The sequence below is a fragment of the Volvox carteri genome (assembly GCF_000143455.1).
Source record: "Volvox carteri f. nagariensis unplaced genomic scaffold VOLCAscaffold_35, whole genome shotgun sequence".
NCBI classification, from domain to species: Eukaryota; Viridiplantae; Chlorophyta; class Chlorophyceae; order Chlamydomonadales; family Volvocaceae; genus Volvox; species Volvox carteri.
Window position 1 is genome coordinate 79,861 of NW_003307578.1, and position 27,062 is coordinate 106,922.

Here is a 27,062-nt window from a genome sequence, read left to right on the forward strand (position 1 = left end):
TGCCACCACGACCGCCGCCACCACCACCACCACTGCCATGACCGCCACCGCCGCAGGGGTTGCGGAAACGACCGCCAGCACCACCACTACAGTCATCGATGCCGCCACTGTCATCACCGCCTCTCGCGCATCCAGCGCATTCTTGAGGTCTCTGCAGATTGCAAGCCTGCAGCACCCGCAGCCGGGCCGCTCATCTAGCGGTAGAAGCAGTCGCTCGGCGGCAGGGGACGTGGGGAGCTGTGGAACAGGTGATGGCGGTGGCAGTCACGCGCACGAGTGAGGGAAGCCGCTATGCACAATTTTACGGGTGTTGGAGAATCAGGGAAGAGGTTGAAGGAGGAACAGGGAGAGGCGCGAGCAATAACCGACAGTCCCAGAGCGCATTGACTGAGGTTGCACACCCCAGTCAGATAACTGGGTCAGCCGGTAGGCCACATTGTTATTACAAAATAAGCACAAATCGCAGTAACTTCACAGTTTCTTGACATATTTCCGTTCCATCGACTTTCATGTTCTCGTTTCGGGTGCATCGACATTCAGTCCATTACTTTACTTGCCATGTTCACCCGTGCATATCCTCACCCAATTTGCGAGTTCGTCTTTTCTCTTCTGCATCCTAACAAGTCAGTGTTGTTGTTGTTGCAACAGAGTGGCACCAGGCTTTTGGGCCAATTCAACACAGACCAGTGTAATTTGGTCGTCTCGATCGTACACACAGCGCATAGTGTCGTACATGCATGTGCCGTACGCATGACACACACAGATTAGAGGCGTATGTGAGGGATCAGTAACCAACAGGCCCACAAGACCGTCCTCGCCAATGTTGAAAAAAATCCTGCTCATCATCACGTAAAAAACATTATACAGGTTGGAATCAAGTTGCCGTGGAGAGAGGGGGTTGATTGTAAGCAAGAAAGCAGGTTAGATATCGTGCGTCATGGCCGCCCAACCAGTGCTACTCCTCGCATCGACATGCGGAATTTCAATATGACATCAAGACTTGAGATATTCACGGCCTGTCGCTCGCTGAAGGTCGGCTGCAGGTAACGGTCGGCCGTTACTAGCGACTCGTATCTTTGTGTGTGTGTGTTACATGGTTGGGGGTGCGTGACCCCATACCTCTAAGACTACCCATACGAGCCGAAGGGGTATCTTTGCTTGTAAGCCCGGTAAGCCAGGGCGGTCGCCACCGGCCGCATGAGAGACCGTCTTCGTCACACTTGGCAAAGTTGATGATTCTACATGGTTGATCTACATGGGGGCCTAGGAGGATATAAAGGACCCGAGCTCATAAGGCCCGAGATGTTGGGAGGTTCATGTGACGAAACGGACGTAACGCGGAATCATGCACACAGCCGACACGCAGATGCTTACAACAATGACGTTATTTGCGAATGAGGAGTGAGTGCCCGCCCGTATGCATTTAGGCATCCTCCGTCCATCATTATTAGTATGGACGTGAAGTACTTGGTCGTACGTCTGTGAACAAAGATTTACGTCCGGTTCTATCTGTGTCTAGTCTGCGAGGGAGTCAATAGCTTTATTGCGGGTGCGGCTGCAAACCTGAATGCAGTTTAGTTAATAAAACTGCCACCATGGCTAGTTGCCCCAGCGTGTCTGCTGGGGCGGCGAACGAACGGCCTCAGGTCTCAGCAAAACTACTTAGCAAAGCCCAATTTTCATTTAATAATGGATCCAATTAAGGGAAAGCGAACAAGGTCACACTCATCCTCGCGGCCCCAGCTGCGGTTGGAGTAGGTGAACAGTCATAGCTTAAACAGGCAGCAGACTACCGGCTGGCGCCCTTTTCATTGGGCGGGGCCCCAGCGCGAAGCGCCCAGGGGGGCCCCGACCTGTAGGATTGCCCATGTCCGTGTGTGTGTGTGTGTGTGTGTGTGTGTATGTGTGTGCGTGTGTGTGTGTGTGTGTGTGTGTGTGTGTGTGTGTGTGTGTTCGTGTGTGTGTAACGGACCAAACATAATATCTCGCCCGGCTGAAACGCGTTACAGGTACTATACAGCATTCTTTATTGCAAGGTATCTCGCATGTAGCCAACAAAAATCGTATGAGCACAAACAAGTTTGGCTGCCGCAATTGACCGAGGCCAAAGTCACATCAACGCCTCTCGCGCTAAATTTCATCTCAAAAAGGTGCCGTGTATCTCATCATTGATTTCCGAGATGACAGCGTATGATAACTTGAACACCCAGCTTGTGTTACCATTTGCCCGCACGGGCATTCCGACTTGCGGTCTGCCGCACTGTCCATGCGGCATGCACCCGGGATGGATGCGATTCGCGTGGAGCCCGCAGGCGGTGCTGACGATTCCGCCGGTGCAAGCTTAGCTCTCACACCATCAGCACTGCTGCAACAAAGCACATCTCCCACCGCGTCGACACTACCCATTAATTGTCACACGTGCCGCGCTAGCTACCGGCCTGTACGGATGCAGGGGGGGCCCGCCCTTTTTCACCCGACTTGTCGTTTTAGCGCATTGTTGCCTGTTTAGCATGTTTGACTTTCCAAGTGTCTGCAACTGCCGGTCATCGGTCGAGAGCTTTCGTTTAGTTTATCGCTTATGTGTGTATGTGTGTTACATGGTTGGGGGTGCGTGACCCCACACCTGTAAAACTATCCATACGAGCCGAAGGCCCAAGGCAATATACCTATACGCCTAAAAGCCACGGACATTGTCGCGCCATGCAGGTAGCCAGCAGGGCGAAGGGCCCAGGAGGGGAAGCGACGAAGAGCGAGGTGTAGAGGTATGGCTGCGTCCCCAAGCCGTCGGGACCTCTGTCGTTGGGGAGGGCCATTTGTACCGAGGCTCTCTCCCCCTGGGGAGCCTAAGAATCTCCTCAAACGATTTTCAATGTAGCTGGGAGCATTTCGCCCTGGCTGAAGCACCCCCACCCGACGCGCCCAACGAGGTATACCGCACGGAAGAAACCGGGGACCGGTGTTACGGTACTACGTGATACCGCCGGGAGCTGCTGCTTGAAGAACGGCGAACTAGTGTATGCACAAGGCCGCCTGGCATGCACCATCACGCACGCGACACATATATACAATTATCTCTTTCGCGCGCGCGATTTAGCTCTAAAATTCGAAGCGCGCTCCGGTGCAGGGCTGATTAAGGAAAGGAAGTATGTACGCAATTAAGGGAATTGAAATGGAGAGGCATCGACATGCGATGATAATGAAGCAAGCAAGGGCTACTGGAATTGATTACAGCGCTCCCAAAGCAACAGCTTGTATAAGTTAAATACTCTATAACCCTCAAAAGGCAAACCGAAGAACGCAATCTTAAACGAGTTGCGGATCCTTCAGCATCCCTTATGAGAATCGTATCGCCCGCTGCTGAGTCCGTGCCAGGTACGACTGCCGTACCTGCTGCTGCGGCAGCTCCATTTATTATTGAGCCTGGCCTACCTATCTAACAACCAGTAGCAAATCCCGACGCAAACTACCTCAAGAGAGCTCTCAGAGACATCAAGGCGCCTGGCTATGCGATCAAGCTTTGAAACTATCGTCTTGCACTACTACTTCCGCTGCGACAAGCAAGGTAATAGGGCGGCAAGTGGTAAATAAAGCAGGCTGATGCGGTGTCTGGAGACCAACCTCGTGCGATGAGGCGGCCGCAATGTGGGCCACATAGGCGAACAAGCATCGAGCCGCTCGCCGCAACCACCACCACCACCACCACCACCACCACAGTCGCCACCTCCCTACGCAAGTACTTCAGCCCATTTATCACCCGTCGTCGCCATAACAACCAAATGTAACAACCAACTACCAACATCCAGACGCCAACTACCGACTATCGACAGTCGCAATAACAACCAACTGCAACAACCAACTACCAACATCCAGACGCCAACTACCGACTATCGACACCAGCCACCTTAAGGTCAATGTTGTCAACAGGCAAAGAGGAACGATCGATAAATTGCCAGCTAACGTCGATGACCTAAGCTGCTTTTATATTTGCACACGCACACCGCGAATCGTGAACCCCTAACTGCTGCTGACAACTGCTGCTAACGACTTTTAACGACTGCTGCACTGAACTAGTAACGGTCGCTGTTAAGCGACAGCCCATGCCAAGATCAGAACCTGCTGCGACAACTAACACCCTATCCTAATAAATCCGCCAACGACGGGACAACAACGGCAACCTCTAACAACATAGGGACAACCAACAACCGCTAACCACCACAACAATGGCAGTACCACAACTGCAGTAACGTGACATTACTGCGATGCCAAGTAGCTATCTTTTGACTATGACGACGACGAAAATTAACCTTATTCGCATAAACCGCGTGTTCCTAATCGCGGCAATTGCGACGGATTACAGAGCTTTATATGCTACACGCAAGCACGCACACGAGGCAACCGAACATCCCCACACCACACAACCCGTTACCAAGAAACGACCGCACGTAGCTGAGTACGCAGTGGCGAAGACTGTAACGTTCAACGCAAAAGATTATACTGCTATGGCCATCATCTGACTATGATTCACTTCCCATATCGGACAACGCACTTCATGGTAAAACCGCCAACGACAACTGCCAAGGCGCGACTACTTGCTTACACCGCTTCCGCCATGTGTCCACCTCCTCCTCTAAATTGATATGTATGGACCATGTTGACCAGATAAGCCTTCTGTAAGCTCTTTCACGAGGCCGCGCACGTATACACACGTACATACATACACACACATACAAGCATACACAAGCATACAAGCATACACACACATACAAGCATACACACACATACAAGCATACACACACATACAAGCATACACACATGTGCGCGAGTTCGACACCTCCCACCCTCCGGGGGAGGAGAGTGGAGCTAGCGGACCTGCAGCTCTCGGCTGCTTAGGAGGGGGCAGAGTCCCCTCGCGCCCCTCCCCCGTCCACGGGAGAGAGCTTAGGCGCTCCTTCCGTTGGGGCTGGGCAGCAGCCTCTGGCCCGTGTCATGTCCGGTCAGATATTTGTAACAGACACACAGACACACAGACACACAGACACACAGACACACAGACACACAGACACACAGACACACAGACACACAGACACACAGACACACAGACACACAGACACACAGACACACAGACACACAGACACACAGACACACAGACACACAGACACACAGACACACAGACACACAGACACACAGACACACAGACACACAGACACACAGACACACAGACACACAGACACACAGACACACAGACACACAGACACACAGACACACAGACACACAGACACACAGACACACAGACACACAGACACACAGACACACAGACACACAGACACACAGACACACAGACACACAGACACACAGACACACAGACACACAGACACACAGACACACAGACACACAGACACACAGACACACAGACACACAGACACACAGACACACATCCTGTACCATGGTACCCTCTGCTCAGCGGTGCCCTCTGCACCTTGACGCTGCCGGTGGATCACCTATACTGGTCGAAAGGCCCATTTCTGCCGCACGCAGACACAGGGGTAGGGCTAACTGTGATTTTACGTGTTGTAGTAGCTGCTGCCCCCTCAGGCCGCAGTATTGGGCACTCAAGAGCGCTTGAGCTCCAGGTCTCGCGCGGCGGCTTCCTCCCCGGCCGCAGCCGCCTGCTCCATCTGGATGTGGGGGAAGGCACTGAACCCGGACTTGACCCACTTCTCGTAGTCGGGGCCGGGCTTCATGAGGGAGGCCATCCGCTGGTCCTGGAGCAAGACGGCCTGCATGCATATGTGTATGTACGGCAGGGATGGGTGTGCCGGCGGTACAATAATGCGGATGCGGACATGAGGATGATCCGCCATGGCGCGGCAGTGTGTGGCGCGCGCAGTGGGGCGTGTGAAGAGGCGCCCCATGGATGGCGATGTACTCCTGAACCTGACCTGGAGATGAGCAAGAAATAACAAAGAAACACTACTACCTGCTGAAGCCTGTGCCTGCGTGGAGCACATGTGCGCCAACAGCAGCACGCAAAGTTGGATGAACGAACTTCAGCAACGCAAAGAGCTGTCACAGTTGGCCTGTTGACGAAACCATACTGCGCACCTGCTGGTAGCTGTGGTACTCCGCAAGCTCTCGGCGGTAATCGGAGAGGGGGAAGTTCGTCGCAGCGGAAGAGCCACGCAGCCGCAGCAGCGACCTGTCGTACGAGGCCGCGGCGTCACGTTCGCTCTCGAACAGCCCCAGGTAGATGTGCTTGCTTCCAGGGATGCCGATACGCGCCTCCCAGCGCCCCGACAGATGCGCAGTGACCCCCCTGTACGTGGAACTACCGCGGCTGAAGCCCTGCATCCACATGGCAATGTGGCCAATAGAGTGCATCATTGTACGACACCGGTCAGTACGGCACAAGATGATGAAGTACAAGGAGCCAGCTGGCTTGGCTCCCTTGTTTCTCGGTGGTTTAACCAGGAAACACACTATTGGCCAATTACTAGCTACGCACGTAATGATTGATGTCCACAACAGCATAATGAGCTCTTTCAACCTACCTGACTTTGGCGCCGAACGGCCATGATAAGGTCCTCCAGTTCGATGTCCTTCAGGGACGGAAGCAGGCCCTGGTACTGGCTGATCGGGAAGTTCGTGCGCACTCCCTGCCGGGGCGTACGGGCAGGACGGGTCAAGGGAAAAGGCGTCCGGAGAGGAGGTCAGTTTAATTGGCGAATGGGGAGAGATGACGGGGTTGGACAGGGGGGACTGTTAACCTACTATGTCGTAATGTCATTTTGTGCAGACTGAAGCTGACAATCCGTGTTTGCGGTATCTGGCTTTAAGGGTTTCTCATATCAGACGCATCAACAAGAATCCTCCACTACGGGCTACTAGAAAATACTGTTCTCTGGAAGCAACATCAGGTACATCAGCGACTTTGCTGGGGTGGTGGCGGGGCCGCACTTTGGTTCCCTTGCACTTCAGCACCGCCACGTCGTACGCCTCCGCCGCGTGCACCTCCTCCTCGTAGCCGCCCAGGTAAACCTGACGGCCGATCTCCTTCACCCAGATGTGCGCCTCCCACCTGGCAAAGTCACGTACGTACGGCACATGTGCAATAGGTGCTGGGTGGTGCGGATACGATAGTGAGCAAGTACTGCAGTACTGCAGTACCTGATGAACACCTGATCCCTGCCAGTACTTGCATACACAGATGCGCCCGGTGCTGCTGCACTTTCTATTGATGTTGAAGTTTGACGGAGATAACGATGCAAGAAGCCAGGGAGTCGCCCTGGGAGCCATTGTCTCCTCACCTGCCGCTGCGGCGGTGCTTCGTTACCCCTCGAAACCGGGATGACCGCCGCTTGCCGTTCCCCTCCTCCCCGCCCCCTTCCTGTTGGCCGTCAGCATCACCGCCACCGTGGCTGTCCTCCGCCGCCGCCGCCACCGAGCGGCTGTCGCCGCTGGACGAGCGACCCTGCCGCGAGCTGTGAAACTTTGCTAGGGCCGCCATAGCGGCGCTGCGCTTCGGTGCGCGTGAGCTCGTCCCTGCCGCCCCCGCCTCCGCTGCCCCTTGCGGCCCGAGTAGTGTTGCGTGCAGCGGCGGCGCATGTGGCGCTGCTGGCAACGGTGTTGCAACCACCTCCGCCACCGCCCCACCACGACGCGGTTTGCCTTGGCCCTTTATGCTGATCCTCTCTGCAGCCTCAATCACAGGTCCAGCTCCGCCGAAGTCGTGGGTCGGCTGAACATTGCCCCCGGCAGCTAGGGCAGCAGCTGCTTGGCCTTGCACCTCCTCCCCTACCCACGCTGCAGTGCGGCGATTACCGTCGCCCATGGCGATGGCAAAGGTAAGATTTGGTAAGGAGCTCACGGTGGCGGGTGCGGAGGCGCTCCGCATGGGTGCTGAGTCCATGCCGTCTGCAGCAGCGGCTGAAGGGTTGTCGGGGGCAGTCGGCGGGTACAACAGGCGGGCTTCACCAAAGGCGGCCGCAGCTGCGGCGCCGGTAGATCCACCATGGTGCAGGTACGTCAACAGGACATCATCGGTATCCTCGTTGGGCTGTGCTGGCGTCAAGCCGTACACGTCCATGCTGTTGCCGTACATTACACCGCCCTGGTCGCCGCCCGGAAAGCCTCCGCCGCTGTCTTGGAGAGCCGCCGATAAGGGTCCCCGCCAGTCGAGCGACGACAGCGCCCGGCGCTCCGCCCGCAGCCCTCCAGAACTGTGCCCTTCAATTGGATCCGCCAGGTCGGCATACCGGGAGGCAGCGGCGGCAGAGGTGCTGGGCCGCTGTTGGCTCTCCACGGCGGGCTGAGGAAAGCCAAGTCCCTGTCCATGCACGCTGTCGTACATGCCAAAGCGACCGGCGGTGTCAGCACCGCTGCTTGGGATGTCAGCGGAGGTCTGGAAGGCGGTATTTTGCAGGTGGTGGTGGTATTGGTGCGGGTGGTAGTGCGGCGGGTTATGCTGCCGCTGTTGTCTTTGTTGTTCGTACATTCGGAGTCTCTCGCTGGATTGGGTTGCAGGGTACCGCCCATGACTTTGAGCCGCAGTAGCAGTAGCAGTAGTGAGGTGCGACTCCCCCCCCGCCATAGCACCCGGCAGCTGCGGTTGGAACTGCTGATGCTGCTGCTGCTGCTGCTGCTGGAATTGCTGCTGCTGGTGAAGAGGGCGACGGTGATAGTCTTGACGCTGTAGGTTGGAGCGAGGTTGTTGTGTGGGGGGATGAAGATGGTTTTGGGGATGGTGGGGGTGGTGATTGGACCGCTGCTGCTGCTGCTGCAACAATGGTGGTGGTGGGTGCTGGTAGGACTGAATGGCTGCAGTATCGCTGTACGGCATATGGCTAGCCTGTTCAGGCATTTCCGCACTGCTGCAGCCCAAATCCTTCCGCTCGCCACCCCCGGTATTCGCGCCACCCCCCCCGGGGGTATTCGCGTGCAGCACACCCAGTGACCCCCCGCAGTGCAACTGGTCCTCAGCAGCCGCCGCCGCCGCCATCGGGCCCCGTGGCCCTTCTCCCGTGAGGATGGAGAAATCCTCAACGGGCTCTGCGGAGTACGCCGTGCCGTGCGTTGCTGTGTCGCGCATATACATGTCGTACAAGTCGTATATTGTTGTTCCCTGCAGCGGTGACGGTGAAGAGTTTAGCTCCTGTGGGCCTTGCCCCGGTGGCTGCATGTGTTGCGGTTGAGGTAGTTGCGGCGCTGTCACATGCTGGCGGTTCATCAGCTCCTGTGGCGGCAGTTGTGTGGACGTTCCGCCGGCTGCGGTGGCACCCGCGCCGTTGGCCGGCTGTCCGGGCTGGGCAGCCGCGGGGGGCCCGTACCCGGGGGGGCCCCACGGAGCAGTCCCGCGGTCGTTCCCGGGGGGGAGGAGGTGACTCTGATGGAGATGATGGTACTGGACAGTGTACGGCTGCCGTAGGTGAGAGTCGAGTACGACACCAGTGCTGGGGCTAGAGGCCTGCATGCTCCTGCCTCTTCGACCACCATCATTACCTCCACCGCCATAACTACCACCACCACCACCACCACCATCACTAATGGGTCTCCTTCTCGCAGCTGCTTTGCCAGCTTCGGCACTGCCGGCCTCAAACGTTGCGGCAGAGCCCGCAGATTCCAACCTTTCCACAGCTGCGTGCCCAGCCCGGAAATCGCTGCTAGTTGCACCGTTGTTGTCGGTGACACCGTTTGTGGCATACATGGCCACATCGTACGGGTGCAGCGGGGGAAGCACGCGAGCATGAGCGCCCTGCACCGCTGGCAGGCACAGTTGCGGCTGTAATAATTGGTCGTAGCGGTTATATTGGTTGTGGTTGCTCTGGTGGTTGTAACCGAGGTCCAGTACTGAATGTTGGTTAACCTGGGTGGTTGGACAGGTTCGCCCTCCAGGGAGCCCGCCACTGCCCCCGGGGCCCGATGGCGGCGGCTGCGGCGGCTGCGGCGGTGGTGGCGGCGGCGGTGGTGGCGGCAGCGGTTCTTGGTTGCCGAAGTCCAGGGAAGTTCCCGGAGAAGTGATGACGGGCGCCTGCCGCGACTGGTCGCCGTGGATGGTGATGGTGGCGGTGGCAGTGACGTCGGTATCACACTTGTACGGCGCGATATGTACGGCACTGCAATGAAGTTGTCGGGAGCGCCGCCGGATCCGGTCCGTGAGGTTGCCGATATCCTCTCCTGCGACTTGGCTGGCAGGTGGTGGTGGTGGTAGTGGTGCTGGTGGCGGTGGCTGCTCCCCAGCAACTAGGGCGCGGGATGACGTCCTGGCGACGGCAGCGGCAGCGGTCGGAACACCATCTGCGGCGCTTTCAGGGTTGTCAGGGTTGTCAGTATAAGCGGTGGCGACTTCAAGGGCGGTGGCTGCGTTGAAATGTACGGCATGAGGCAAGCCACTGTTGTCATCAGCCGGAATGGCGGCGGTTCCGCCATTACCAATCTCAGCCAATGATTGAACGCTGTTATGCGCGGACAGCATAGCCACGTTCGCGACGACTACAGGTGCGGCGCTAGTGCGGTTCGAAGCCAGTATCACTGTCCCTGTGGTTCAGCGTTGTCAGTTCCGCCGTGTAGACTTGCTGCAGCCGTCCGCCGTATCGTATCACCTGGCACCAACGTTATAAGGAAATACATATTTAAGGCAAATCATACTTGAATCTATGAATTTAAGCGCTCGACGTGAAGCGCGTTCATCAAAAGAGTCGATAATGGGTCGATCGCGAAAGGGTTATCGTTTTCGCAAGACTTGCGTGCGTTAACGTTGCTTTCGCACTAGGTGGCGCTCATACAACCTGGAAATATGACAGTAACACCAGCATTTGCTTACTTCCGCTTTGTTTACAGCTTAAGAGGCAGCGTAACCTCAAACGCCAGGTTAGAGGAAATTCGCCACAGAAACGGGGCCAGTTCGACGCGCGCGGCGACAGTCGTCGGCCTTGAGCTTAGCTAACAGCCTTCGTATGCTTGTCAAGCGAGTTAAACAGAACCGTCAAGTATGGCAAGTTTATTTTCATATTCTCCAACGGAAAACACGAAATATGCTTTTGCCGAATATGCTAAGCACGGACATTACGCGCGCGCGTAGCGAGTCGAAGCAGCGAGCGAGCGATGCCTCCGGCGGCGAGCAAAAACAGACAAACGAAGGCCAAACGAAGTCGCTTGCCTCACCAGATGACTGATCTCAGATAGCACGACCTGTGTGACTTGGACGCAAAGCTGTGCCGCGCTCGCTGCGAGCGCGAATGCTGCCCACACGTTTCAAACGGATCGCGGAGGAGCAGACGATGTGGCGGGAATATGCCTTACGCATTCGAACGCGAAGGGGAAATACGCATAAGAGAGCTAAGCTGCACACTACTAGATCTTAACTGGCCAAAAGTACAAACCATATCCTTTTCACGATTACAGTCGATGTTTAAATACGACGGATTAAATAAAGTTAGCGATTGACTTTTCATATCTTGCCCGTAGCCCGGACGGACTAGCCGAGGCGCAAAATCTCACATACGAGCCAGCCGAGGCACAAAAGCGCGCTCGAACGCACGAGGCACGAGATGCACGAGGCAAAAAAGATCTACTCATCCCCGCTAATAAAACTGCATTTTTTCTCATACTTTGCTTTGATTGCTTATTTTTGTTACCGTTCGGCCCTAGTAGAGTGTCGTCATTATGGGCGTTTAGTAAGGTCAGAGCGTTTCGGAAAGGCGGCTCGTAGCCTAAGCAGGCAGTTGCGTAGAAGCTAAGTGGATGCACTGTTCGTGTCCTCCGAGGACTCCGAGGACTTTGAGGACTCCGAGGACTCTAACAACTTACCTGCTGACCGCTCCGAGAACAGTTGCCCAGGAAGTTGCGCCCCCCTTTCCAGCTGCCCTGTAAAACGAGGCACTGCGTAGTGCCTCCCTGTAGTGCCACAATACACAGTCCCATATACACAGTCCCATAAAGGAGAAACGTTAGTATCCAATATTGAATATATATGCAATAATCAAGCAACGTAATTAAGCAGACCGGAAATAGGGAGAAAGGTTAGACTCACTGCTCTGCAGCACCTAACATAAACCACATATCCTCTGCTCCCCTGCCTTCCTAAGGCACGGACACTCGCGCGGCAGCTGATAGTGTTCATGATGCGCGCGAACTCACTTTCCTCTTCTGCCACACCATGCATGCTATGCCGCTCCGGCTAGTAGTAATTCGTCCATCGCGGCCTCTTAATGGATTCGGCTCCTTGCATGGCATGCGGCCTTCTTTCACTCCCTAGCTAACTCCCAAGATGCAGTAGGCGAGGTCGTCGGTGCAATTGGTGATCCTTAAACACACATTTCATTTTTACCCCGCTGCAGAATCACGCATCCCTTTACCTCTTGTCGCCGGAAAGATAAACGAATGCTGTTACATATATTCATAGGCCTGCCAGGGTCGAGAAACCTTCCAATGGTGAAAGGTAAAAGTGCCCCTAGTCGATGGACGGTGGTGACCTCGGATAAAGTTAATCTGCGAGCTGACCAGGAATGGAGTTGAGCAGCTGTCGACCCGGCAGATTCCGTTGGATGCCGGTGGTGGGTGCGGAACATGAGCGATCCACTGACAAGTTGGCTCGGGTGACTGGACGAGGGTGCCCCAAAACACCGGGGAAGGCAGGGTCTGCCGGGTAGCGGCTGCAGGATGAAGATATTACCCCCCTGTCCCGCACGTCATACATGCATACATACAAGTTTTTGGCACCACTGGTAACGCGCGACCATTGCCCCCGGGAGATCCCGGGATCGATACCCGTTAGGGTCAGAAGACCTTCCGATGGTGGAAGGCATTGCGCCCCTAGTTGATGGACGGTGGTGACCTGGGATAAAGTTAACCTGCGAGCCGACCAGGAACGGAGTTGGGCCGCTGTCGACCCGGCAGATTCCGGTGGATGCTGGTGGTGGGTGCGGAACCTGAGCGATCCACTGAGAAGTTGACTAGGGTGACTGGATGAGGGTGCCCCGAAATACCGGGGAAGGCAGGGTTTCGCAGGGTAGCTGCCACGGGCGAAGATACACCCCCCTGTTTCACACAGCATACAGTGAATCCCGCCGGCAGATCACTGCTGGCTCCGCAGCCAAAAGCACTGTGTAAGCCATGGAAGACACTCATAACAACATTATTAGGTACTACTAGACCTCAAGGTGAACCCCGTAACACAGCTTGGACAACAACACGCGACCAGGGACACTCCAATAATGCCCTGCACGAGGGTGCGGGTGTGCAAAGTAAAGGCCATCATAGAGAGAGAGAGAGTATACAACATATTGCAAAACTGGATGCCGTTTGTTCGAACATGCAAGACTTGCCCTTACAACTATGCTACAACTTGATGAGGTAGTGGTTACCAGGATTGGAACCACTGCCACTGACGTTGCTCGTCAAATAAAGTATGAATGTACGGCATATGTATGGCACTCACCCATACCATGGCTGGGTGGGACAGGGTCAGGTCAGGGGTGAGGTGAAGAGCCGTTAGGTGGGTTGGTGAAACGAACTGCAGGATGGCAACCCATGCTGGTGCCGTACTTCTGTGCTGAGGAGACCGCATAGGTCGCTGGAATCACAGTCTAACAGTTCCAAAGTTCATGCTTGATCCCCAGGCGGCGATGTTTTCTCGACAGAACGGGTTTGTCGTACAATGATTACATTTAATGCACCGCCAATTACACGTCACGTGCATGGTGTGGGGGGATTGGCGGCAGTACGGCAGTTTGCTGGTTGTATATGTGTGTGTGTGATGAGTGTGATGATGTGTGTTTCATTCATTTTGTGGCTAATGTTGTGTGCCTGTTACAACGGCTGTCGGGTGTCTGGGCCCTATTGGGCCTATTGTGTTCCCCAGGACCACATGTTTAGTTACATGCATGCATCCTTGCCACTAACCTGCTTACTCGATCATACGACCAGCCTTTGCCAAGCCCTATCATAGAGGGTCCCCCTCATCGGTAGCCCTCTGTTCAAGAGGCATGCAGGTGGAGGGCTCCCACGGTCCATAATCCGGATAAACCGACTGAGTCGGGCGCCTGTACATACACTGTGTGTATGTAATGTGTTACAGAGTGGGAGGCTTCTGGGCCGCTTTATCACATTGTCAGTTCTACGATCATTTATCACCTTATAGCACCATCCACCACTACCACACTGTCTTCGCCATACGAACTGTAAGTCCAAGGCGGCGGATCCAGCCTTCAGGGACCCCTCCTCATCCATTCACCCGAACACCCGAAGAGACGGAGGGTTCGGCAATCGCCACCAATCCAGCGTGCGAATCTGGTCCATCAACTGTGACCTCAACTCCACATCTCAGCAGCTAGCCATAATCTCGCGCTCCCGACTACTTCGGGGGTCTCCCCAGGAATCGAACCCAGGACCTTAAACCGCTAATTGCAGTAGTGTCAACCCAGATGTCAACCCAGACCAGTGTGTATGTGTGTGTTACATGGTTGGGGGTGCGTGACCCCATACCTGTAAAACTACCCAGACAAGCCGAAGGCCCAAGGGCAATGCTTCAACGCCTAAAAGCCATGGAGAACAGGAAACACCGCACATCAGCCCAGACTAGCGACTAAAAAGGGTAACTGAGTTTCGGTGAGCCCACATACGTTCCGGCTGGCGGCTGGCAGAAGTTAAGGCCTGACTTCTGCTCCCAGTCGATCCAGTCGACCCGGGTTCAAATCCGCCTGCCAGCTCCTCGGGTGTTTGAGGAGTGATGAAATGGGAGGTGGCCCCCCATCATATGGACGGTGTAGGACGTGATAATATCAACTTGCGAGCTGACCAGGAACTAAGTTGATGCGCCGTCGATCCGCTAGATTTGGTTGGATGCTGGTGGTGAGTTGCCGAACCCAACGAATACATTCTGAAGTCGGATGGGGTGACGGATTAGGGTGCCCCTCTAGCAGGGGAGAGCAGGGACTGCCCCGGGAAAGGGGGCCGCTGGCGAAGTTAACCACCCTGTAACAACATACATACGTTCCAACATCCTCGCCAGACGTACTGGTTCCCATTCCATGGCCTCTAAACGCTCTGATAATCGAATCCCTCTTCAGCACAAATATCATTATAGGCTGGGCATTCCAATAACACGTGTTTTTCATCCTCGATTCGGCTATTAGTACCACAACAGCGGCAAAACCGCTGCCCCCTGGGAACATGGTACTTGCCCCTTCGTGCTCTGTTTGCCTCCAGAGCCCAGCAACATAAACGAAACTGCAGTAGCTTACGATGTGCTAAACGAGGAATGAAAACCTTAGCATGTGTTGGCCACATTACGGCTGCGGCTCCCGAAAAGGGCAGCCCCATCCAGTGCTTACACTTCGCCATTTGCACTCCCGGTTGCCTCCCATCTGATGGGTACTCCTCTGGCAAGGCAGTCAGACGCGTATGGTCCCAGCCGCTCACCAAACGCTCTCTTTGTGCCGTTATCATCGCTCCTTCGGGGAGAGGCCTGCTCAACAACCAGTGTATGTCGACTACCCCGGGAATAGCAGCTGGCCTGCTGCCAGCAAATGCCAGTGGTGGCCGTCACGGTCTTGCCTGTCTGCCGTACATTTATACATACAGACATTCATACCATAGGCGGCTGGCAGAGGATTAGGCCTGACTCCTGCTCTCGGAGTGTCCGGGTTCAAATCCGCTTGCCGACGTCTTAAAGTGTAAAGGGTGGTGAATTGGAAGGCGGCCCCCCATCTGGTGAATGGAGAAGGACGCGATTACATCACCATGCGAGCTAACCAGGAAATAAATTGACGCGCCGTTGAACTGCTAGATTTAGTTGGATGCTGGAGTAAGTTTCTGAACCTAATGAATACACTCTGAAATCGGATGGGGTGAGTGGATTAGGATGCCCCTCTCGCAGAGGAGAGCAGGGAACTGCCTCGGGAAAGGGGGCCGCTGGTGAAGCTATACCACCCTGTAACGACATACATACATACATACAACACAGTGCTCCTCAGGGCTCCCTCAACACATCCTGGATAAATAATGCTTCTACACGGCCTAGTCAAGTCCTTAACTGTCAACAAGTCGCCGACTGCAGTACATTGGCATGGCTAGCCGTACAACCGCTGTATCAAACATGAATCGCCATTAAAAAGAAAGCTAAGCCTGGAATGCCATGGAAAGAATACTCCGGGACAGAAAAGGAAATAGATAGTGATGTGTGGAATGTGCTGGCCGCTGAAAACGCCTCTCAAGATAATGGCAGAGCGCTTTTATAGCCATATTTATGTTACAGCATGTGTGCTGCTGTACTCTGTATGATTGCGGCCCCAAAATCCCAAAACCGTCAACTGACATTGGTCACACCATTCTGAGTGAAGGCGCACATATCGGGGCTGTTCATTTATTAATCGTGAACAAGGCAACTAATAACTAGCCAGATGCGGAATGGGAGCCCACTGAGTCCCTAAACCACTTCGCTCCGACCCAATTGCCCGATGTCCTTTTCCTGATGTGTGTGGCGGCAGGTCCTCCAGTGCCGGCTCCTGCTGTTGCGGCGGCTGCTGTAGGTGATGCTGGTAGTGGCGCTGCTGTGGTAGGAAGCTCTCATGACTGTACGATGTTCCACAAGCTTGTGCAGAGGTCATCTTCCTGTTGTCGCATGCAGCCTCTTGTCCGCCCTCCAGACGGGGCCCCAGCAGTTGAACTTGTGGCTCGCCCATTGACCTGTTTTGCAACTGCTGGTCATGGGCCGCTGCTGCTGGTGCCTCATCAAGCCCGCCCTATCCCTGGGGCAGCTCCACGATACCCAGGGCGACGACTGTCCTCCCATGCGGCTGCAGTTCGGGCCACTGCTGGCGGCCAGAGACTCCAGTGCCCGTGTCTCCATGACTTCACCCACAGCGGATCTGGTCTCGGTCCTAAAGTGCGACATCTTGGGGGCTGCAGGTCTGTATGCAACATAAAGAGCAAGATATGATTACACGCAGGGAAAGCCAGGCCAACAAACATCAGGAGTTGCATGCACATTACTTCGGACCTACCCTAAGACAGTCACAGGAATAATGAGCAAAGGAGTAAGGAGGGGTTCAAACTGGTTCGCAGCCATGCGGATTATACAGCATCCGACGGGACGCTTAGGGGACTATGCATTCGCCAACAGTAATGGTGATCCGTCCGCTCAAGTTTGATAAAAGGCATGTCACGCGTTGCACAACTTTGAGGTCCTCTGGATCCCTTTAAAAATTTGAGGACTAATCAATTTTGTTTCATCGTACTGCAAAACGTTGTGCAGCAGAGCATGTCAGCACGCCGTGAGCCCAAAAGAGCCCAAACGAACTGGGAGACTTGAATGAAACGGCGAGAAATGCTTCTGGGTCATAGCGGCAACTAAAATTGAATCACCAGAGAAATTTCATTCAAACTAAAATCCAGAAATGAGCGCGTTAACGAAGGCGTATATAGACTACTCCTGCTGCTGCGCTCTAGCTTCGATGGATGGCAGCCAGCAGCCAGGATAACTTACAAGACAAAGGAGATTGATAAAGTGGAATTGGAAAAGATTTAGTGTCAGCATACTCTGGTAGCCAGTTTGGCTTTTATGTGGTTGCGGACTGCTGGGCCGGGGTGGCCAGGGGAGGTTGGTTGTTTGTAGTATCCTGGGTATAGCACGGAATCTGCATCCACTTTGGTTCTTCCTAAAAATGTCGTGGTATAAGAAATGGTATCGAGCAGGTATCTCGGTTCTGATCCTAGTTCCATTTTCAGCTAAGACTTGGGGCAGGGGACCGGGGAGAGTACAAGTGCGGGGGGAAGTGGGGGCGGCAACCCCACGACCCCGCACGTACATTCACTGAAACCCCCACCTGGCCACCGACATGCGATCATGATATGGATGAGCGGTAGCCCTGGCAATTAAAAGCATGAATTTGGAACTCCCATCGTAATAGAGTCCGAAAGTACGTGATTTATGATGTACATGATGCATGGGGTGCATAGGCTATCGCCATGGAAAGACACAGAAGCCAAGCTGCTGTAACTCCATTTGGGCTATCTTTGTCCTATCTGTTGCACCATGCCATCCAGAGGTTCAGAAGCTTCTTGAAAGGAATGAAACCAACTTGTCGTCACGTCCTAGACCGCTGCTGGGTGACAAGAGTCACTCCCATGCAACATGCTTCTAAAAGCAATTCCGCAGGCAAGCACGAGCGTGGCGCTGCGATGTCGACATTGCTGATATACGTGACTTAATGCTCAATCATTTGACGGCATGCTGAAAGAAGAAACATGCTTTGTAATACCTGCTGTAGAGTCCAGGGCTTTCCTTGTCAACTGTAATGCCTAGGCATTATAGGAGGCCTCCTATTGCCTCGTACTCCTAAATTCGTTCGATCCTATGTAGTAAAAATCAACCTCCCCAGGCAACCCCGGCCCAGCAGTCCGCAACCACATAAAAGCCAAACTGGCTGCCAGATTATGCTGACACTAAATCTTTTCCAATTCCACGTTATCAATCTCCTTTGTCTTGTAAGTTATCCTGTCGCCTGACAGCCATCAGTCCATCGAAGCTAGGGCGCAGCAGCAGGGATAGAGCGGGTCGTCTATATACGCCTTTGCTAACGCGCTCATTTCTGGACTTCGTTTGACATTAACATTCCTCTGGTGAGTTCATTTTTATTGCCTCAATGACTCAGAAGCATTTTTCGCCGTTTCATTCGAGTCTCCCAGTTCGTTTGGGCCCACGGCCGCAGCGAGTGTGACAAGTCCTGCTGCACAACGTTTGCAGTGCGATGCAACAAAAGAGAGTGGTTCTCGAATTAGCAAAAATGGTCCCCAGGACCTCAAACTTGCGTGACAGCCTTTTATTGAACTCGAGGCATATGGATAGACCACCATTATTGCTGGCGGGTGCATATCACCCTAAGCGTCCCGTCGGATGCTGTATAATCCGCATGGCTGTGAACCAGTTTGAACCCCTCCTTACTCCTTTGCTCATTATTCCTGTGACTGTCTTAGGGTAGGTCCGAAGTAATGTGCATGCAACTCCTGATGTTCATTGGCCTGGCTTTCCCTGCGTGTAATCATATCTTGCTTCTTTATGTTGCATACAGACCTGCAGCCCCCAAGATGTCGCACTTCAGGACCGAGACCAGATCCGCTGCGGATGGAGACACGGGCACGGGAGCGTCTGGCCGCCAGCAGCGGCCCGAACAGGGAACTGCAGCCGCATGGGAGAACGGTCGTCGCCCTAATGATCGTGGAGCTGCCCCAGGGATACGTTAGCGGTGGGCTTGAGGCACCAGCAGCAGCGGCCCATGACCAGCAGTTGCAAAACAGGTCAATGGGCGCGCCACAACTTCAACTGCTGGGGCCCCGTCTGGAGGGCGGACAAGAGGCTGCATGCGACAACAGGAAGATGATTTCTGCACAAGATTGTGGAACATCGTACAGTCATGAGAGCTTCCTACCACAGCAGCGCCACTACCAGCACCACCTACAGCAGCAGCCACCGCAGCGGCTGCCGCCACCGCAGCAGCAGCCACAGCAGCAACAGCCACAGCAGTGGCAGCAGCAGCCACCACAGCAGCAGCCACCGCAGCCACCGCAGCAGCAGCAGCAGCAGCTGCCGCCGCCACTGAAGCCGCAGAAAGACCTACTGTCACACTATGAGCTGCTGCCACCACCGACGCAGCATCCGTATCCGCAGCAACGGCCAATGCTGCATGAGCTTCCGCCACTGCAGCATCTACAGCATCATCATCTGCAGCAGCAGCATCTGCAGCAGCAGGAGCTACTGCCGTCACTTCATGAACATCTGCAGCAGCTGCTGCAGCCGCAACAGCAGCTGCTGCAACCGCAACAGCAGCAGCTGCAGCCGCAACAGCAGCAGCTGCAGCCGCAACAGCAGCAGCTGCAGCCGCAACAGCAGCAGCTGCAGCCGCAACAGCAGCAGCTGCAGCCTCAACAGTAGCAGCTGCAGCCGCAGCCGCAGCAGCTGCAGTCGCAGCCGCAGCAGCTGCAGTCGCAGCCGCAGCAGCTGCAGTCGCAGCCGCAGCAGCTGCAGTCGCAGCCGCAGCCGCAGCCCCAGCAGCCGCCGCAGCAGCAGCTGCAGCCACAGCAGCAGCAGCAGCTGCAGGCGCAGCAACAGGCCAAGCGGCGAAGGCTTAGTGAGCTGCTGCTAGAAGAGCTACAGCGGAGATCCTTACCGGGCCCCACCTATGCCTCCGCCATTGGTGACGCCAATCACTGTACTGCAGCGCTCCCAGGGGAGGATGTGCAATGTGAAGCAGCTCCTGCCCCAGGCGTCAGGCAGAACTACCGGCAGTACAATGCCAATGCTACTAAAACGGTTAAAGCCATTTTAGGTCCTCAAAACATGGCAATGGATAAGGTTGCGACACCATCACCCGCGCCAGGGATGCGAGGACTGCAGGCGCCGGGGTTGCTGCTACTAGCGCAGGAGGCAGAGGCCGTACAGGTGATAGAGGTTGCGGACACGGAGCAGGCGGCGAGGATAGAGAAGGCGGCAGTAGCGGCGCAGCCGGCGGAGGGGGCGAAGGCGGCTGCAGGAGCACCCTACCGAGCTCTGAGCCGCAGTAATAGTGCCACTGTTGCATCGTTGGATGACAGCTCGCAGCGGCATCGCACGCCCAGCGTTAGCAACCGCTTGGCGGCGGAGGAGGAGATGGACTGCCACGGTGGCCGTGATGCTGTTGCCGACAGAGGCGAAGCGGCGGCTGATGGCGAGCTGCAACTGTCCCAACTTCACAGTGTGACTAAGGATGCGGCCTCCGGAAGGCAAGAGTGCGAAGTGTAAAGGCGCGAAGTGTAAAGGCGCGAAGTGTAAAGGCGCGAAGTGTAAAGGCGGGAGCGCGTCCAACCATCATCCACCGTTAATATGTATAATTTATGTTTCAATAAGAAAAAACTCTACCATCTAGGGGATCTTGAACGTCGGCTAAAACTCGGGGCTTGTGATGGGTTATAAGGTCTGGGAGTCACAGCTGTCAACCATCCGTAGCTTGCAAAAGCAAACATCCATTTGTAATCACTATCAGTTCATCTTCCGAAACCGTCCCCGGCCAGACATGCAGTCAGGGGTCGTCAGGCACATCCGCCTTTGAGAGCACATTTCTTCTTGCGAACTGTTACTGCATTTGTACCGGCATAAACACAACATGGCACTTTACCCATCGCACATGGCAAGTGGTCCCCTTCATGCGGGAAGGGCTTTCCTTGCTGTCAGCATTATTTTATACACACATAATTATTTGCTCATTAGTCCTTGAATCAACCATGTATGTCGTACATGCATCACACAATGCTGTACATGCGCCGTTTTGTTCTTGGGCCATGCATGATGCAGGTGGCTTGCCAACGTCTATGTGGAGCAGTTAGGTGGCATAGTTGACCTGGGCAGCTTTGACAACGCGGTGCACGCTGCGGAAGCGTACGACATTATGATGCTGCGGTTCCAGGGGATCGAGGTACGAGAAGCTGATGCCGCTCTGCACCCGAGAAACCATCGGTTGATGTTTGCGTATACCTCGCTTTCAGAGCGTGTGCCGCCAACTAGCTAGGCCATAACTTTGGCATGTGTCGCATTATTCGCTATCTATAGCACAAAAGAATATGCAATCTTAAATCTGTATGATGGACGACTGATGAAGTGGCTTTGCTTCGCCGCATTTAATGCTTCAACTATAGCTGGCTAGCAGGCAATCTTGCCCGGCAGCCAGTTCGTTGTTCCATTAGTAGTTATGTTACCCGGGGTTTTATGGTTTAAAACCCTAAAAATCTTGCGTACCTTCCGACGCCTTCATGTATATTTTCGCCAACGATACATTCCCCACCCTTTCTGACATGCACGCACGCTGCCGGTCGATACCCTCTTCTTTCCGATTCGCCTGCTGCCGCCGTTTTATTCTTCCGACACCATCCCACGGCTGCGGCAGGGCGTCCAAACTAACTTTCCACTCAAGCGCTACGAGAGGCTGCTCCCCTACCTTGGAAAGGTGTGGCTGCAAGACCTCGCCGCCGCATTGAAGAGCAGGTGCCGGCAGGTGCGTTTGATACAGCTTTATATACCGTAGGTTAATATTTTTATCCCAACGAAAAACTGAAACCGGAGGAAATGCAAATGGAAAATTTAATGACTCAAGGTAAATCGTTAAACGATCATGAATTTGCTGATAGTTAATTTAAAAAAATGAAATCGTTGTTTTCCGGTTTAAGGTTTACTGCTTGTTAATGTATTCTATACAGGCCGCCTGTGTATTGACATGTATGTGTGCAGCCATAAAAATGATTCATAGCCTTGTGTGCAGCGGTGTGAGGAATACTGCTCCTTTATATGCGGCATGAGGAGGGTGGACTGAGCAAGAAGCGCCCGCTAGGAGAATGGAAGCCTAGTGGTTGTTTGTCTGTCGACATTTCGGTCGTCTACATCTCGCACCCCGGTATAATAGAAGGGATGGTCCCTATCTAATGTACATATACCAGGACACGACCTGCAGATGATCAAAACGTTTAAGACGCTTGGTGTAGCTACACCAAGCGTCTTGAATGTGAAAGAGGCTCATCAGTCGTACCATGATGATAATGATGATGATGATGTAGAGCATTGCAGCATGCAAGCAAACAGTTTCCACTATCCGTGCCATAAATTGCTATACATACATACGTGTAGTGTACAACTTCGAGCTGCTGCTGTTCATAATATGGCTTGCTGTGTCTATCTATTTCGGGTCGTGTGCATACAGGATGTACAACCTGGCAGAACCCCAGTCTATGTGGGCGTCACTCATTGCTCCGGAGCTTGGCAGGCACGCCTGCAACTTTCCGAGCGCTGCCGCCTTGACTTGGGAGTTTTTTTGAGTAAGCGTGTGGCAGTTGCTGCGTACGATAAGGCGCTGGTGCGGGTACTTGGTCCTACCGCCGCTACGAACTTCCCCATCGTTGAGTATCTGCAAGAGCTTGCAGAATACCGTACTTACCAGCAGGTATGCGTGTACGTCTTGTCGTACTCGTCGCTCTTGCTCCAACTGTATCGTTTCGTCCGGGACAACATTGTACGAACGGACAGGTGCAAGTAAAACTATCAGTTTTAGAGTGACGTAGTATTATAATTCGTAAACAGATGAGGTGGCGTGTTAACAACATGCTGATATAAATTAACCGATATCAAACAATTATAATTTTTTTTAAATAACTTTCAAATTAGGTAAATTATGAAAAAGTCAGTTATTTTTTTGTGTTTTATTATTTTGTATGCAAGTCCTGCCTTTGCCGATCAATGGTTTATTTACGACACCGCTGTTGATTGTGTAAAGCACCGCCATACCGCAATCACGTTGTGCAACGGTGAAATAGTTAGTTTTGGTGCTGTGTGAGCTCATGTGGAAATACTCACTGCTGGACATTTCGTCATTGTCGTCAGCACATTATTGACTGGCAATGGATGGCAAGGCGCGTCGCACCTCTGCTTCATCGTAGTGTTGTGATGATATACATACATACATACATACATGCACCACTTGAAGACCTCCGTCTGGTTGTTTCCACATGTATGATGTGTGAGACAGGGGGATCATGTCTTCTCCCTGCGGCCGCTACCCGGCAAACCCTAAGCCTTTCCCAGGTTTCCGGGCACCTTCGTCTAGTCACCCTAGTCACCCGAGTCGGCTTCTCTCTGGATCGCATAGATTCTGCACGCACCACCGGCATCCAACGGAATGCCGGGTAGACCGCGGAAGGAAACTATCGGCTAAGAGCACCTTACCCTCCACCGTCGTAAGGGGTTTTGCCCTTAACAGGTCTCGATCCAGGGATTTCCCGGGTCATTGGAGCGTGCCCTACCTGACCTATGCATGTGTGTATGTGTGTATGTATGTATGTACGTATACCCATAGCACACAGGACGCCGCCGTGCATCCCACCGCCAAACTGCCCATGCAGGCCCTTTTACGTCAGGACCAGCGGCTGGCCTGCATCTTAGAGTACGGGCGGGAATACAGGTTGTGGTTCAGGTTCGGGTTCAGTGCGTTCCCTCACCTCCAGCCGGAGCAGGCGGCCGCGGCCAGGGAAGATTAAGGGCTGTACCAGTGTCTATGCTAAAGCGTTGGCCATCATCGCAGCCACATATAGCCGCACGCCGGTGCGTCACAGTGAAGGTGTTGAAATGACGGAGACCTGAACAAGACAGGAATGGCCACCACATGCTCATCATCATCAGAAATGTGTGCATATGTACACTGCATGTTTGCGCATAGTCGTCTCTTAACCTGCCTTCGTTGCAGCATGAACGTCTGCAACGTCTGTATGTCCAGCTGTATGTCCAGCTGTATGTCCAGCTGTATGTCGTTGCAGCCACACCAACCAACCTAGCCGAAGTGGCGGCCGCGGGATGTAGAGGACGATATTAAAGGAGGCAGCAGCATGGCATGAGGAATAGTAGTACGGACGTGCGTGCGTATTTGTGGCCCTAGCTGTATGAAGGGCTCGGCTCCCTTCTTTGCCTTATGTTACATTGGTGCGAATTGCTAGGGTGTGAGAACTCCCCGGATCGTGTCCGATTTTGACCATACGCACTTGAGGCATGACGCAGCATATTTCTTGCGCAAGGGTAGATGCCCGGGTGGCCGATACAACTACCAGCTGAGGTAAACATTATGGACCTCCATTTTGGACGGGGACCGACCGGCCGTAATCCCACTGGATATCAAATAACCATGATCCCTATGCCCGGGGGCGCCCGAGGGCGTTCGCTCGGAGGGGGAGGAATGTAAGAAGGATTCGGCTCCCGTGGCATTTCCCTTTGCCTGGTGTTACACCAGCGCTACCTGTTGTTGCTGCTGCTGGCTATCTGGCTACCTGGCTATCTTGGCCCTCGCCGATTTGGCACCCATACACACCCATACGCCCGCAGCCGCTCGCTGCTCGTGCTTCAAAACTCACCCGCAAAGCCGTTCTCGCTCTCTCGCAAAGCCGTTCTCGACATCTTTACTGGTTCATCATGAGAATTAACTTCATTATAGTAATAAGCTTGTCGGCCGCCATAAATCTCGATAAATAAAGTCCTGTTAACAAGCACAGCCGGCAGGACCAATGATCAGAATGCACATTTTAAATCTTCTGGATACTTTGCTTTGCATGCAGGAAACAAAGTCAGCAAGCACGCCAGGCAGGCAGGCAGGCATGGAGTTAGAGGATGAACAAACGAAAACAAGGACAGCGTTTCGCTTAAGCGCCCCGCAAGGCAGTGAGGTTCGACAAATCTAAAGCCAGAAACAGAATATCTACCAGCATCTACCTTGAAATAAGTCAGGATAGAGTGCCTCGATCTCAAAACAAGGAACGCAAGACCGAGCTCGGTGGGCCGGACTGCAGTAACGCCAAGCAGCAGTGAAGCCTTCGTCGCCGACCTGCTGGTTTTCATGAGTTTTTTGGCTGCCACATTGTGAAAGTCATTGGCAGGTCGGCGTCCAGCTGCCCGCTGGGGGTCGGGTTGGCGATAAGCAAGCAGGCAGTGCCAGCCTGCGATCATCCCCATTTCATTGTTGATTCATAATCATCGCAACTACGTTTCAAGTATGCAACTCTTGCGGATTGCAAAGCCACATTGCGGTCAGCCGGCACCTACCAGCCGCACCTCGTCTCCCTCGTTGATTGGTTTGCCATGGCAACCGCTAGCTGAAGCCATGTTTTAGCAATACAAGCAGGAAAAAGATTTTTGACATAAGCACCCTTTGACCATGATAGCGTCGCGGGCATGAGAGGTTGAAAGGGCCCAGCAAAGCTGATAAGGCCCAATATTGCCCAATCAAGCCAGCGGCAGCAGGAAGCACCTGAAGCTACACAGAATGGAAACGAGCACATGTTCACAAAAGCATCAGCAGCAGCAAATCAGTGAATGGTGATGAGTTCCGTCTCGTCTCCAAAATGTCCTTTTGCTTATGGTTGCCTTGCTCACCAAGCAGGATGACAGCAGTAATAGGATGACAGCATTTTAATGAAATTAGGAGCACACTATGTATAAAGCATACTCGCGCACATGTCAAGTGGTAATCCCTTATACTCATCAATCTGTACGACATACATGGGCTCCGTACGCCAGCAACCACGGCGTTCCCTGCAGCCTCAACAGTCTGGGGGAGTCCGTTCGTCCAAAGCGAGCTGCCTTTTCATAGCGCAGGAAGTATGCAGCTTGCAGTATGAGATCTGTCGTTTCGGGATGATGATTTTGCACCGGGTAAATGCACCGTCGCCCCTGGCTTGTGATATGTTGGCTTAAGCATGCGTTGGTCGGCGGGCTGCTCATACAACAGCTGGAAAGCTAATATATGACACAGAGCAGCTGGCAACCAATACATTTGAGCTATCCAACGACTTGCTAACGGCCATGTGTGGTAGTTACCCGTCGTGGGCCCCGCCGGCAGTGTATCCACCAGCAGACCGTATCCAGCAGATCCGATCTAGCTGCTGCTGCTGCTGCTGCCCAGAGCGAGGAGGGAGCGGCGCAGTCATCAGCATGCGTGTGTGGGGGGGGGGCCTGTGCGCATGTGCGTATGTGCAAGCTGTGCAAGCTGTGCATGCAGGCAACGTATCTTTTATATATTGCATGCCTCATACTAATATTTAAAGGTAGATATATACGCCTGTAAATCTGTTACGTACCTTTGGCGGGACGATGCCGCAAGTACTTGAGCAACTTCTTCATTGCTTGATGTGGACATACATGCGTCGATCCTACTTTGCTTGGCTTGCTGTAGGTATCCGTAAATTCAGTGTTTTGACGACATATCTGTAATCAGCCTTGCAGCACTGTTGATTTTTACTTCTGCCAGAAACGTTGAGTTCGCTGTTGCCTGTTTGTTCGCTGAAAATCTGTCTGCTGCCTGTTCGACTTCCCAAGCCGCGTGTGCAACTGCCGATATGCATCCCAATATTCCGGCTGTGACTTCGCGACATGTTGTATTACATACGTAGGGCCATGTAGATACGTAGGTTGCTGTTACAATGCCAGCCTCTATCTGGCGCGGCCACATAACACGCCCGCTGGCCTGCTGATGATGACGGCAAACAGGCTGTACGAGTCGAAAGTTTTGAAT

At 53.8% G+C, this 27,062-nt stretch overlaps 3 protein-coding genes across 3 annotated transcripts; 1 reads left to right on the forward strand and 2 right to left on the reverse strand.

Annotated features, from left to right (window-relative positions):
* Positions 1-6,066: 6,066 nt before the first annotated feature.
* Positions 6,067-7,293, reverse strand: VOLCADRAFT_63477 (pathogenesis-related genes transcriptional activator; the record flags this gene model as incomplete). Its single annotated transcript, XM_002953274.1, has 3 exons — positions 6,067-6,342; positions 6,549-6,653; positions 6,955-7,293. The coding sequence occupies 3 exons, from the start codon at positions 7,291-7,293 to the stop codon at positions 6,067-6,069; spliced, it is 720 nt and encodes a 239-aa protein (XP_002953320.1).
* Positions 7,294-19,051: 11,758 nt separating this feature from the next.
* On the forward strand, positions 19,052-23,048 carry VOLCADRAFT_93984 (uncharacterized protein; the record flags this gene model as incomplete). The annotated part of the gene is made up of 5 exons (XM_002953195.1): positions 19,052-19,238; positions 20,211-20,757; positions 21,320-21,440; positions 21,909-22,016; positions 22,716-23,048. 5 exons carry the CDS (start codon positions 19,052-19,054, stop codon positions 23,046-23,048), a joined length of 1,296 nt encoding a protein of 431 aa, XP_002953241.1.
* A 348-nt stretch (positions 23,049-23,396) lies between these two features.
* On the reverse strand, positions 23,397-25,654 carry VOLCADRAFT_93985 (uncharacterized protein; the record flags this gene model as incomplete). Its single annotated transcript, XM_002953275.1, has 5 exons — positions 23,397-23,503; positions 24,007-24,144; positions 24,910-25,031; positions 25,377-25,447; positions 25,604-25,654. 5 exons carry the CDS (start codon positions 25,652-25,654, stop codon positions 23,397-23,399), a joined length of 489 nt encoding a protein of 162 aa, XP_002953321.1.
* Positions 25,655-27,062: the final 1,408 nt, after the last annotated feature.